At 32.8% G+C, this 15,000-nt stretch overlaps 1 protein-coding gene across 1 annotated transcript in view; it reads right to left on the bottom strand.

Annotated features, from left to right (window-relative positions):
• The window catches only part of LOC135223067 (uncharacterized), a 23,479-nt gene extending 11,039 nt beyond the window's left edge, over positions 1–12,440 (bottom strand). Inside the window, exon 1 of the mRNA XM_064261575.1 lies at positions 12,237–12,440. Coding sequence (XP_064117645.1) covers positions 12,237–12,440 — 204 coding nt within the window. The remainder of the gene's footprint in view (positions 1–12,236) is intronic.
• Between the last annotated feature and the right edge of the window lie 2,560 nt (positions 12,441–15,000).

The following is a 15,000-nucleotide window of genomic DNA, read 5'->3' as shown; positions in this document are numbered from 1 at the left end:
GATTCGAATCTTTTACAAAAAAAAGTTATCATTTACATAATAATCTTTTACAAGCTTGACTCTTCCGTCCGTTAATGACATAACTTGAAGTCAAGTTAGCGGTTAGATTGTGGATTGTTTTTGTTTTTCTGTTTATCTGTTTTGGCAAATCGTGTATGAGATAAGAGTGATAAATAATAATCAGTATATCAGGATCGTGCAATTAGCCCGAGATAGATGGGACTTATCAACAACAAGATGCGAACATTAAATGCCGAATAAATCACCCACGGGGGAGGGGGCGGGGGGGGGGGGGGTGGGGGGGATACAGAATGTAAATTTGCCCTGCTCGGGTAATTTGGCCTTTAATTTATGTTTCGTTTTTTCACGGAATTTCCGAAAAGGATAAAAATAAAATAGTTGGGAGTTTTTTTTTTTATGTTTTTGGTGAAGCCGCTTATTCATTATTATCCCTCTACGCTTCTTCATTTTCATTCCCTATTCGTAATATTTTACCAGCGTGGTGATGAGATGTTACTCAGAAGGACAGGAAGGGAGAGAGAGAGAGAGAGAGAGAGAGAGAGAGAGAGAGAGAGAGAGAGAGAGAGACTTTGGTAAAAGCGTAAGAAAGAAAGAATATTTACATGAAAATTGTTATTATATATATATTATATATATATATATAATATATATCTATATATATATGGTATATATATATAATGTGTATCTATGCATATATAATATATGTATGTTATGTATATTTATTTATATATAATGTGTGTATATGCACATTGTCACATACATATACGTAAATTTATTAGTGAAAGATAAGCAGCATGACTGGAATACAGTTTGATAAATCTGACCGTTCTGAATTTCTAAGGGAAAGAAACAGTTTTCTTTCATTTCAAAATCTGGAAAACTCCTACTCCATTGGCTTTCCAGATCTCTGGAAAACTCATAGGCACTATCATACACATACACACATATGTGTGTGTGTATATATATATATATCATATATATATATATATATATATAATATATATATACATATATATATATATATATACATACACATATATATTGCGTGCATGCTTTCAGTACATACGTCCGAATGTATGTAAGTATGTATGTATGTATGTATGTATGAATGTATGTATGTATGTATGTATGTATGTATGGCGTAAGCAAATGAACTCCACCACCACTCCTCTACAACCGCTGCATTGCAGGAACAGGCGAGTGGAAATATTTAATTGGAAAGTTTTCTGGAACGGTGAACTTAACGAAGCATTGTGCCGCAACTCTGGAACCCCTTTTCCTCCTCCGCTCACCACCTGGAACGAGAGTTTGCCCCAGACTTAGTTTCCAGGATTCCTTAGTTCCAGGAGTCGTTAGTTTTCATCCCTCTTTAGTTCTATTATTTCTTGATTTTGTTATTCATTTTTTTCCAGGACTCCTCCGTTCCAGAGGTCGTTAGTTTTCAACCCTCTTTAGTTCTATCATTCCTTGATTCTAGTATTCTTTTGTTTCCACGATCGCTTAGTTCCAGAGGTCATTAGTTTCCACCCCTCTTTATTTTTAGTATTCCTTGATTTTGTTATTCATTTTCCAGGACTCCTTAGTTCCAGAGGTCGTTAATTTTCCCAAACCTCTTTAGTTCTGTTATTCCCTAATTCTAGTATTCATTTATTACCAGCTTCCAGAATTCCACAGTTCCGTGTCCAAAGATTCCAGAATTCCTTAGTTCCATAGTCCAAAGCTTTCCGAATTCCCTAGTTCCGTAGTTCAAAGCCTAAGGAATTCCTTAGCTCCTTAGTCCAAAGTTTCCAGAATTTCCTCGTTCCGTAATCCAGAACTTCCATAATTCCTTAGTTCCAAGATTCCTCTTTGCGTTCTGGAACTATGAAAACAGTCGTCTTGACTCAGCGTTGGTGATTTTTTCCTCTTAGGTTTGAGAGAGAGAGAGAGAGAGAGAGAGAGAGAGAGAGAGAGAGAAATATCTTCTAAGAGACAATATTAACCCTTTAAAATGTACATAGGTGAAATATGCACAAGATGTGGATTTGTATTAATATACACGTTTTCGTAAAACTTGAGTACCTTGTATGAAAAAACCCTCAGGTGTATTATACTGAATCTGATAATCCAAGATACGAGAAATTGTACTGAGTGAGAAAGGTAAACTCTCTCTCTCTCTCTCTCTCTCTCTCTCTCAAGGAAGCACATGTTAAAACACTTCAGGCAGATCTTGGCAAAATTATTCAGGGTCTTTGATGTGTTTTTTCTCTCTCTCCATTTCTTTTCTTTCCTTTATATAATTTCTTGTCACTCCTCCTCCTCCTCCTCCTCCTCCTCCTCCTCCTCCTCCTCCTCCTCCGCCACTTTTTTTGTATTATAAAAATCTTGATTTAGCTTTATAAAGCCTTTCTTAATACGTAAAAGCTCGATTCTCGAGAAATTGCACTTCATCCCTCCTTTTATGTTTCACCACCCTTCCTTTCCATCCCCTCACCCTCCCCCTTCCCCTTACTCACCCCCTCCCCCTTACTAACCCACCTCGCTCATCCGTCCCCAGCCATAAATCTCGATTAAGCTTTTTAAAGCCATTCATTGAACATAAAGTTCGACTCGAAAAATCACTTGCAGCGCCATAAAGCTCCTGGCGGCTAGTTTGAAGCAGATTTACTTCCTCCTCGAGGGTATTTGGAGGTAATGGAGGAGAGGTAGAGGGAGGGAGAGTTTTTTTTGTTTTGGATCTGATTCGTGATGTCGTGAGCTTTTTTTTTTTTTTTTTTTTTTTTTTCGTCTGTTTATTTATCTAGATTTTAATGGTTGGACGGGTATGTGTGTATATGCGTGTGTGTGTGTATATTATATATTATATATATATATATATATATATATATATATATATATATAATATATATATATATATATATATATATATATATATATATAATATATATATATATATATATATATAGAGAGAGAGAGAGAGAGAGAGAGAGGAGAGAGAGAGAGAGAGAGAGAGAGATTTATATACATATCTATATATGTGTATATATATACATAAACTGTGCATGTTAATTATCACTTCGTTAGCTTTTCTTTGGCTTCTTTCCCCCTCTGTTTAATTAAATTTATGAGCTTTCTTACTTTTTTTTTGCTTGTCCCCATCATCTCTCTCTCTCTCTCTCTCTCTCTCTCTCTCTCTCTCTCTCATTTCGTATCTGTTCAGCGTGCTCTGTTCTCTTTCAGTAAATGCATTACAGAATTCCTAATGATGTAATGGTGAAAAAAAAATCTGCTAATCTCTACTGGTAAATCAACTGGAATTTTTAACAAAATAATGATCAGATTTTTTTATTATCGTTTCTTTCGGAGACTCGAATATTTATATTATAGTAAAGGGAATATTTCCACATACTCGATATTTATAATAGCCGCTCTATTTGTGGTATGCATGTTAATTACTTATAAAAGATAAGGGAAATTTATTGACATATAATATCCTTTTTTCAAACATACGTGCAATGATGTACTTATACATATATATATATATATATATATATATATATATATATATATATATAATAATATATATCTATATATATATATATATATATATATATATATCTATATATATCTATATAATATATATATATAATCTATATATATTTATATATATATATCCTATATATATATATATATATATATATAAGATATTATAATATATATATATTAATATATTAATAACTATATATCATAGTTTTTATATATATATATAATAATATATATTATCTTATAGATTATAACATCTATATATATATACTATATATATAATATATTATATCTATTATATATATATATATTAATTATATAATATATATAATTATTCTATTATATATAATAATGATAATATATTCTCTATAGATTATATATTCAGATGTAAACTCGGGCAAAATGTTTCTTGTTAAAAGAAATGTGTGTGTTTGTAGAGATCAATATATTCTGAGATTATAAAGTCCTCGTGCGTAAATATCGTGTGAGTGACGGTTACACGACTGTTTACATCTCTACGTCGCATAGCTTGAGTAACGAGTGGGTTGCCATATGTTGCCAATTAAGTGGGATCTGTCATATCTTCATTAATAAACACTAAACGTATAAATTTCTCTCTCTCTCTCTCTCTCTCTCTCTCTCTCTCTCTCTCTCTCTCTGTCTTTTACGCACTTATCCGCCCAGAAATAAACTTATTTACCTCTCTCTCTCTCTCTCTCTCTATCTCTATCTCTCTCTCTCCTGTCTTTTACGTACTTATCCGCCCGGAAATAAACTTATTTACCTCTCTCTCTCTCTCTCTCTCTCTCAGTAATTTTTTGCGCTCGTTAGCAGCCTGGAAATGAACTTAATCACCTCTCTCTCTCTCTCTCTCTCTCTCTCTCTCTCTCTCTCTCTCTCTCTCTCTCTCTTTTCCGTTTACAGTCATTGGGTGTGTTTTTTTTTTAAATAAAGATAATGAAAACCTTTTCAAGTTTTAAGAAGCATTGAAAATTTAGTTTTTTTTGGAATTTGATATTTTCAAAAAGACATTTCTCTTGGGAGATAATAAGTATTAGTTTAAGGTTCAGGGATTTATCAGAACATTTAAAACGTTACGAATTGATTTACACTGTTAGTGAATTTTGTATGTGGACATCCAATATTTTTTTCCTTTCAAAATATTAACAAGTTAGATTTATGGTTATAGGTTATTTTCGAATCGTATTTTAAATATTTTCTGGTGTATTTTGAGTGTTTTATTTATTTTTGCGCTTTTTGATTAATTGATATATATTTATGATTAAATTTTCATTGCGTATTATCCTATATAACTTGTTTTCCTCTTCTCATTAATAGTTAGTCTGTCCTTCAAAAACCCTTGAAGTAAATTAATAATAATAATAATAATAATAAAAAAATAATAATAAAATAATAATAAAATAAGTTTAAATCGGGTTCTGTTGACCAAAATGAAACCCTTTATTCACCCATACGTGAAAAAACACTTAATACTAATTGTATTTTTTTTTTTTCGCTTAGAGATGTTCAGGAATATTTGTGATGCCATCAGTTTTGAGATTTGAGTATGATCTGTCAAATAAAAAAAAAAATTTTTTTTGAGGTCTGGTTATTATCTTTAAAGCAGAAAAATGTTTTTATTTTAGTTTTATAAAATATATATAAAAAGGAATTTCGAGATCTGATTTTCATCTTTAAAGTAGAAATTATTTTATTTAATCTTTATAATGTATATAAAAAGGAATTTTCAGATCTGATTTTCACATTTAAATGTAGAAAAAATACTTTTTATTTTAATTTCAAATTATATTTAAAAAACAGAATGTTGAGATCTGATTATTATCGTTAAAACAGGATTATAGTTTTTTTATATTCTAATCTCTCAAATATATATAAAAAAGGAATTTTGAGATCTGATTTTTATCTTTAAAGTAGGATTTTTTTTATATTTTAATCTTTAAACTTATATAAAAAAAAAGAATTTTGAGATCTGATTATTATCTTTAAAGTAGAAATTTTTTATTTTAATCTTTGAAAATATATATGAAAAATTTTGAGATCTAATTATTATCTTTAAAGTAGGATTTTTTTTATTTTAATCTTTACAATATATATTATATATATATATATATATATATATATATATATATAATATATATATATATATATATATATATATATATATATATATATATATATAGTATATATATATATATATATAGATGAACAATTTTGAGACTGACAATTATCTTTAAAGCAGAAAAATATATTTATTTTAATCTTTTAAGATATATATAAAAAGGAATTTTGAGATCTGATTTTAATTTATAAAGCAGAAAATTTGTTTAATTTAATCTTTAGAATATATATAAAAATAATTTTGAGATCTGATTATTACCTTCAAAGTAGGATTTTTTTTATTAATAATCTTTTAAATTATATATATAATAATTTTGCAATTGATGTTTATCTCTGAAGTAGAACATTTTTTATTTTAATCTTTAAAAAACATATAAAAAAGGAATTTTGAGATCTTATTACTATCTTTAAAGTAGATATTTGCTTATTTTAATCTTTAGGATATATATAAAAAAGGAATTTTGAAATCTGATTATTATCTTAAAAGTAGACAATTTTTTATTCAATCTTTAAAATATGATAATAAAAAAGAATTTTGAGATTAATTTCTATCTTTAAAGTAGAAATATAGTTTTTTTTTTAATCAAGCGTAGTAGACGTCCGTCAGACGAACGTGTCCGTATTTTTTCCTCGTTATCTAAGTTCCCGTCCGTTGCGTAGGAATAGCTTGTTTATTTAATATGGCAAATGGACGTCGCAGTGATGGCTGATGTAAACAGCTTCATTTGCATTTGGCGGGGAGAGAGAGAGAGTGAGAGAGAGAGAGAGAGAGAGAGAGAGAGAGAGAGAGAGAGTAGCGTGTTGTTTGCACAGAAATTGCAGAGTGTCAGAGAGAATTTAATATAGAAGAGAGAGAGAGAGAGAGAGAGAGAGAGAGAGAGAGAGAGAGAGGAGGGAGAGAGAGATATACTTTGAAAATTGTCCAAAAAATTTATAAAAATGTTATATGTATACCATTATAATATATATATATATATATATATATATATATGTGTGTGTGTATATATATATATATATAATATATATATATATATATATATATATATATATATATATATATATATATAGAGAGAGAGAGAGAGAGAGAGAGTTTACTTAGTCAGACCATAGCCATCAGCGTAGTATTGAAAATCTCGAATTTTGTAACAATTCTTGTTACGCGCGATGAAAAACCATTTTTTTTTAACAGTTGATACTTTTTCAATAAATAAATTCCTTGCAAAGAGTTCCAACGAAATCAGGACTGCGCCATTTCTGAAAGAGGAAATAACTTTAGTTGGTAATATTATTTGCCATTATTATTCCTAACATTCCTGACATTCCTTTATTGCCAATGTTGTCCAGAGGAAATTGTTATCATGTGTTTTCCTTATTATTGTCGTAATCATTTGTAAATCCAATCTTATTGTATCATTTTTAATTTTCATAACATTTTGGTTATTACATTTTTGGGGGGAGAATATTCCTCCCGTAGTGGGTTAGTGCTCTCAGTGTACCTCATGCGGTGCGCCGTAGACATCAGTGAAGGTTCTGTGTAGCGTACCCTAGGCCATTAGCTGCAGTCTCTTTCATTCCTTTTATTGTACTTCCGACCATATTCTAATTCCTCCGTCATACTTTCCACCCTCTCTAACAATTAAATCAACATTATTTTTAGCGTTGACTGACCTAACGGGTTCCTAAAGCTTGGCCTTTGGCCTGCCTAGATTTTATATTCCAATTCCAGTTCCAACTATTGTTGAAGATTTTATTACCTGTTGACTTAGAAACTATCTTATTGTTGTAATTGCTAGATTAAACATGGTAAGCTTACACCGTAGAGTCAGTGATCATTTTATATAAAGACAATAAGGTTATATATATATCGATATATATATATATATATATATATATATATATATATATATCTATATGAGTATATATATATATATTAATATATATATATTAATATATATATCAATAGAAGGATCCACAGTAATACCCTTGTTTATTCTAAATATAATTATTTATGGAAATATATACAAAGCTTAAAGCTTTCGTCCATCCTCCTGTGGACTTGATCACTAAGCAAATTAGACATGGTATTGTGAAGAATTCCAAATAAACATAAACATAAACAGACAAAAAATTAACAAGGATAAGAAATGCGAACAAGTCATTGGGTCGTATTCCGTTCCATAATTCGCTGTGATCTTCGAGGCGGGGACAAAGCGCCGGTCTTCTTTCTGAATGACATCTTGAGGGTCGTTAGCCAAAAAAGGTAGTTTGTAGATCAGACTCTGGAACGGGCGAAGGTGGTTATCTACATTATCAGATTGAAGGAGGCTGTACACATTTCTGAAGTTCTTAATTCTGGCCCTTTTGCAAATTTCTTCACTCAAAGTAAATTGTTCTGTATATATATATATATATATATATATATATATATATATATATATATATATATATACGTATATATATATGCATTTCTTCAAACTTCTTTGAAGTTGGAGCACAAGGCTTTGTAGTGACGAGCGTATCCAAAAAAAAAAACGAGCAAAAAATTTGAGAAGTTAAGAGGACATTGTGGTTATTACAGTTTCATATATATAAATGTGTATGTGTGTGTGTTTCATCTTCCTGAAGCAAAACTACACACGAGACACATCACGCGTCATTGTGATTTCAAGCAAACAAATTCATTCCACCGAACGAAATACAAAAAAGTCACCGGCGCAAACTCGTGTTTATATTGAACTCGGTAGTTTCGTCACTTCCTAAATCTCTTTAAAGAAGTAGAAGAAGAAGAAAAAGTCGCTTAATTGGAAGCGAACCACTGAAATAAGTCGCTGAAGAATTGTCGCCGTTTCGTTGAAAAGTGAACGACCTAAGCAGGGAGGGGAACGCTAGGGTGGGTGGTGTTTAGAGAGAGAGAGAGAGAGAGAGAGAGAGAGAGAATGGGGCGGAGATTGAAAGAGAGAGGGGAGAGAGAGATTGAAAGAGAAAGAGAGCGAGAGCGGAAGAGAGACATTGAAAGAGGAAGAGAGAGAAATATAGAGAAAGAAAGAAAAAAAGGAAAAAAAGATTGAAAGAGAGAGAGAGAGAGAGAGAGAGAGAAATGAAGAGAAAGAGAGCGGAAGAGAGAGAGATTGAAAGAGAAAGAGAGATGTCGAGAAAGAAAAAGAAAGAAAGAAAGATTGAAAGAGTGAGAAAGAGAGATAAAGAGAAAGAGAGGAGAGAGAGATAAAGAGAAAGAGAGAGAGAGAGAAAAAGAGATAAAAAGTAAGAGATGGGTATGGAGAGAGAGAGAGATAAAAAAAGAAAGAAGAGAGCGAGAGAGAGGAGAGAGAGAGAGAGAGAGAGAGAGAGAGGAGACTCCTCCGTGCATGTTATTAAGAGCGATTTATTATCCCTTGTTACATCGTCGGCTTCTGAGGAGGCCGGGCTGATGTGTTTATGGCGAAAGACGAACTCTTTTTCTTTTCACTTATTCGTTGGATTTTGTTTCTTTTTAGTTTTGCTTTTCCTTGATTTTCATTCAGTTTTCTTCCGTATGTTTTAAATAGTTTAAATTCTTTTAATTATCAGTTTTTGAAATCTGCATTTTTTTATTGTGCGATTCTACTATAATATCTCGTGTTATATTCTAATTTATTATTCGTCTCTACAGTATATTCTTAGTCTTCGTATTCTCTCCACAACATAATCTTATTATATATATATATATATATATATAATATATATATATATATATATCTATATATATATATATATATATATATGATTTTTTTTTTTTTTTTTTTTTTTTTTTTTTTTTTTTTTTTTTTTTTTGTGGGGTATTCTCTCAACATATTCTTATTACTCGTATTCTCTCAACAACATATTCGTATTCCTTGTATCTCTCACCAACATATTCTTATTCTTCATATTTTCTCAAATACATATTCCTATTCCACGTATTCTCTTAACAACAACATATTTTATGCTCTCACCAACATATTCTTATTCTTCGTATTCCCTCTTCGACGTAAGTACAAACACTTGTAATTCGTTTTCTCATCAACTTATAATTACCAATTTTAATTCTGTTTTATGACTGCTCTTCACCTTCCCATCTCTGCTTCGTCTCCTTTTCATATTCTTCTCCTTCCTTCTCCTTCCTTCCTTCCTTCCTTCCCCTTCCTTCCTTTTTCGCCATCTGCATAAAGTAACTTAAGCATCGCCCTGTCCCCTTGGTATACCATAATTAACTTAGTTCATTTGAGGAAGGAATTATCAGTCGGGCGAATAGCATAGCAATTGATATGTTAATCTTGATTGCTCACTCCTCCTCCTCCTCCTCCTCCTCCTCCTCCTCCTCCTCCTCCTCTCCTCCTCCTACTCATTCGTCTTCTCTGTCACGACAGATTTATGTCCGGCTAGTAATTTCTCTTTGTGTCGTGAATGGTGTAATGATGTTAGTTGTCTTTGTTTATATGTGATTTATAAATGTGTACATAGTTTGCGTATATTCTTATAGTACATATAAAGCATACACATATTGCGTACACACACACACACATATATATATATATATATATATATATATATATATCTTAATAAAAGGAGCCCATAAAAACACCAAAATGTAGAGAGAAAAGTACTATATTTCAGAGACATTTACAGAAAAGGTGGTATTTATACCAAGAGATCCGTCCACAAGTAAGCCAATTTAGGTCACCACCGCTGATAATCTTACCTTTAATCTCTTAAGCGTTGGTTGAATGAAAACTTCGTCGACGACATCTGAAATCCACGCCCCTTTTGAGATGTTCATTACCTGCTTCTCTTTTATTAAGGCCGATTCTATCATTTGACTCTTGTACCGGCAGTTGCTGCTATAAATTACACGTGACTAATTCCAGTTATTCTATGGTTATGTTCATTATATGGTTGAAAATAGCCGAGTTCTGTTGTCCATACCTAACTGACTGGTTTGTGTTGTATTAATCTCTGGGGAAGTGATTTACCTGTAAATCCGATGTAAGATTGGTCACAGTCCTGGCATGGGATCTGATAGACCCCAGAGTCTTTGGGAGATGTCTTTTGTTGGACGTTAATCAGGGATTTGGCTAAGGTGTTTGGGTAGGTAAATGCAAAAAGGGGTGGATTTCCCAAGGGTGTGGGTTACTCTCTTAATCGTCTCCAGGTGAGGAATTTTTATTTTATTGTTGGGTGTGTCTCTGGTCTTGTCTTTAGGGGGTCGGTAGAAAATTACGTTTGCTTTTGAATTGCTTCTCAATTATATGGTCAGGATACTTTAAAGACGAAAGTTGCTTGCGAATTAGTTCAAATTCTTTTTCCAGGAAATCTGGGAACAAATTCGTAAGGCTCTTAAGAATAGGTTGCTAGCTACACCTATCTTGATAGTAATGTCGTGATAGCTAAAGTAGTTGAATATGAAAGTGAGAACGTGGTTTTCTGTATATGGTAAATTTGTATTCTGTCGTGTCTCTGATTATTAAAACATCAAGAAAAGGAATTTTGTTGTCTGTTTCCCATTCTACTTTAAATTTGATGCTGGGCACTAATGCGTTTAATTTTGAGAGGAATTCATTAAACTACCCCCACTTATTATCCCAAAATGTCAGGATATCATCCACGTATCTCATCCACAGCATGTTTTTGGGTTTTATTGCATTTATTACTGTAGTTTCAAAGTATTCCATGTACAGATTGGCTCAAAAAGGACTTAAAGGACTACAATACTACACCCGAATTTTTGCTTGTAGAATGATTCCCCGAAAGAAAATACGTTATTTGATGCATATATATATATATATATATATCTATATATATATATATATATATATATATATATATATATATATATATATATATATATATATATACACACACAATGTACATATATGTGTGTGTATGTGTTTGTTTGGGCACGTACAACAGTTCCGTTTTTTCCCTTTTGTTTGTCACTCGTTAATCCGAAATACAAAACGAAAACTATGTAATTGACGAAACTCTGAGAAATAAACGGATGAAGATCTTATGAATACGGAGAGAGAAGCCAGACAAATGAAGAAGTAAAGATTGAAAAGCGAATAAACTTGAAGATGACAATTTTAAGAAAGCGAGAAGCGAAATATTTAAATGAGGACGCATAGATAGATAGATAGAGACGTTGTTGTTTTATTTCAAGTTGGCCTCATGCCAGCACGGGCTCTTGCTTATAGAGCAGCCCGTAACAACCTCAGACATGCTCCAAGTACTACTCCACGGGCCTTGCGTCACACACCACATCCCCCTTTTTTGTTAACCAGGCCGAAAAAAAATGGCCCACGGCTTCCCCGCACCTTTAAAAAAGGACACACCGCTTCTGACGTAATGAACAATAGACCACCAAGACCTTATGTTGACTAGAGCGCTAAATGACCCACCCGTTGAGATCCTTGGATTCACGTTTGGGACAGTAACGGGCGAAAATGACATCATAGGGGTCGCTTTACGAGGTCTTAGCAGTTTTTTTTTTTCTTCTTTTTTTTCGGGGGGCGGTTGGGATTAGGATGGGGCAGGGGGACGGAGGGCCCTCCTGGGAGTGGGAGCGGGGAGGATGCCCCTGGGAGTCGGAGCGGGGTAGGGGGTCCTTCTGAGATTGGGTGGGATGTAGGGGTTGGTCGCCTGGGTGTGGAAGGGGAGTGGGGAGGGGGTTGTGACCTGGGCATTCGAGGGGGGAGAGGGTTTTGGCATGGGAGTGGGGTTAGGAGGGGGTGTCCCCCGGGCATGTTAGCGGGTGCGGCCGGTGGATGATTTTTCAGGAGTTGGTTTATGTTGAGGTTCAAATCTCAATGAGTCTTCTAAGTCCTGTGGGGTTGTCGTGGGGTTTATTGGCGTTAAACCGTAAAATGACAAAAGAAGAACTAAACACAAGGTTTAACATCCCTTGGGTCTTCGTTCTTGCTTTTTTTTTTTTTCTAGGTAAACCGTGTCATGATGAAACGGAAATTCCGTAGGACAATTCGGGTCGTATGCTTTTCGCCTGGGTATTAAAAATAGAAACAAAAAAAGGAAATCGTAACAGGAAACAAAAAACAGTAAATTGAGGAAAAATGCCATCTTCCACATATAAAACGCGGAAAAAATGCGCTGAAGTTTTCTGTACAGCGTATAACGTGTATAAAACCAACAGCTATAACCGGTACCGCTTGGAGTAGCGTTTCAGTTGAAGTGAGGCTCAGTCGCTCACGAGATACGGTAGAGTGAGGGTGTGTCCCATGCCTCCGGAAAACGCTACCAGATGCACGATGCATAGCTAACTTTAACCTTAAATAAGATCTACTGGGGTTAGATGGTTGCAATTTGGTATGTGTGATGACTGGAGGATGGATGATCAACATATCAATCTGCAGCCCTCTAGCCTCAGTAGTTTTTGAGATCTGAAGGCCGACAGACAAAGCCGGCACAATAGTTAATCACTGGATTGAAATGACTCTCTCTCTCTCTCTCTCTCTCTCTCTCTCTGGAGTAAAGCTGATGATACTCGTACAATACTACTGAGCAAATTAAACATATTTTTATTTTAAATGGAATGGCTAGATGGCAGTTACACGTGTTTTTTCAAGCAGTTTAATCATTATTAGCCATTGAATTTATTAGATGAAATTAATCTCTCTCTCTCTCTCTTTCTCTCTCTCTCTCTCAAGTGAAACATGATATAATACAACTGACATAATAAATCTTGTTTTCAAATTCATTTTTATAATTCTGGCACCGATGGTAAAAATTGTATTTTGTTTCTAACGTAAATATTTTTTTTTTTTACTTTACAGGTACGTGGATTTGAGAATTACAGCTGTTATCCAGCCGATGAATATTATACAATACGTGTAAGGTAGGTGCAATTAAATTTCCTGTTTAAAGTATCTCATCATTCTGCAACAGGTATGTGGTTTGTGACGTGGGTTTGTTAAACGTTTTATTTTTTTTCTGACATTGTTTGTGATGTTTTCACCCACGACTGACTCGACACATATGAATGTGTGTATGAATGTTTGTGGACCATGAGTGTATGACTTTGGTTCAGTTAATAAGAAAATATATATTACATTTCTACACATCTTGGAGTTGTTGTCATTATAGTTAATTTCAACTTGGTTTATATAATATATATATATATAATATATACCCTGATACTATTATATTACTCATATATAATATGTCTAATATATAAAAAAGTTAGTTGATTTAGACGAGAGGGGAAAATCTAAGAAAATATTTTTACTTCTTCATATCATGAGAGGAAAAAAATAAAATAAAAATGTCGACTCGTTTATTTTATGCGAGGAAAAACTAAAATTTTTACTTATTATACGAGAGGAAAAACTGACAAAAATTTTTTTTAATACAATTTCACGAAAGGAAAAAGCTAGAAGTTTTTTATCTCGTTCGTTTTACGAGAGCGAAAACTTATATATTTTTTCAAACCATTCGTTATACGATTTAGGAAAACTAACATTTTATTTTACAAAATTCATTTTATGAGGAAAAGTAAGACTTTTTTTACTTATGAATTTTACAAGAGGATCACTTATTAATTTTGCGAAAGTTAAAATAGAAAAAATATTAACTAGTTCATTTTACGAGAGAAAAGCCGGCCTAAAATCAAAAACAAAAACAAAAAAATTTACGATTGGAAAAACTAACAGTTTTTTACAAATTCATTTTAAGAGGAAAATTAAGGTTTTTTCCTTTTTACCTATAAATTTTACGAGAGGATAACATTAATATTCGAACGGGAAAAAAAGAATATTAACTGATTCATTTTACGAGAGAAAACCCCTCTTCCCCACCCCACCCACCCCCCCCAAAAAAAAAAATAAATAAAAAAAAGAGCGAGAGAGAGAGAGAGAGAGAGAGAGAGAGAGAGACTTCTGGGAGTAAACCGACAGGAATCGAGGTAATTCCTAACCTTGTTTTTCCGAATTTGTTCGCGGATTGATATTCATGGCAAATTGGTCCTACTAATTCGGCTGGGATAAAGCTGCGTTATGTTGTTGTACAAGTGTATTTAGCCGATGTTATTTGCTTGTTGATCCGCGGGATCATCGGTATTTATTTTCCTTTTTTTTTTCTTTTTTTTTCGAACGGAATGTTTATTATAAGTCGTTTCCCCGACTTTTGTTTGTTGTTTCGCTTCGAGTTTTTGTTAATGATTTTAAGTTGTCTCCCCGACTTTTGTCTGTTGTTCCGCTTCCAGTTTGTTTGTCGTTTTCCACAGAATTTTTGTTTGTTGTTTCTCTTGGAGCTTTTTATGGTTAAGTTGCTTTGTTTGTTTGTTTTTTTGCT

This window comes from Macrobrachium nipponense, chromosome 8 (genome assembly GCF_015104395.2).
Source record: "Macrobrachium nipponense isolate FS-2020 chromosome 8, ASM1510439v2, whole genome shotgun sequence".
NCBI lineage: Eukaryota > Metazoa > Arthropoda > Malacostraca > Decapoda > Palaemonidae > Macrobrachium > Macrobrachium nipponense.
The sequence above is the reverse complement of the archived record's forward strand: the minus strand, read 5'-3'. Positions and strand labels throughout refer to the sequence as shown.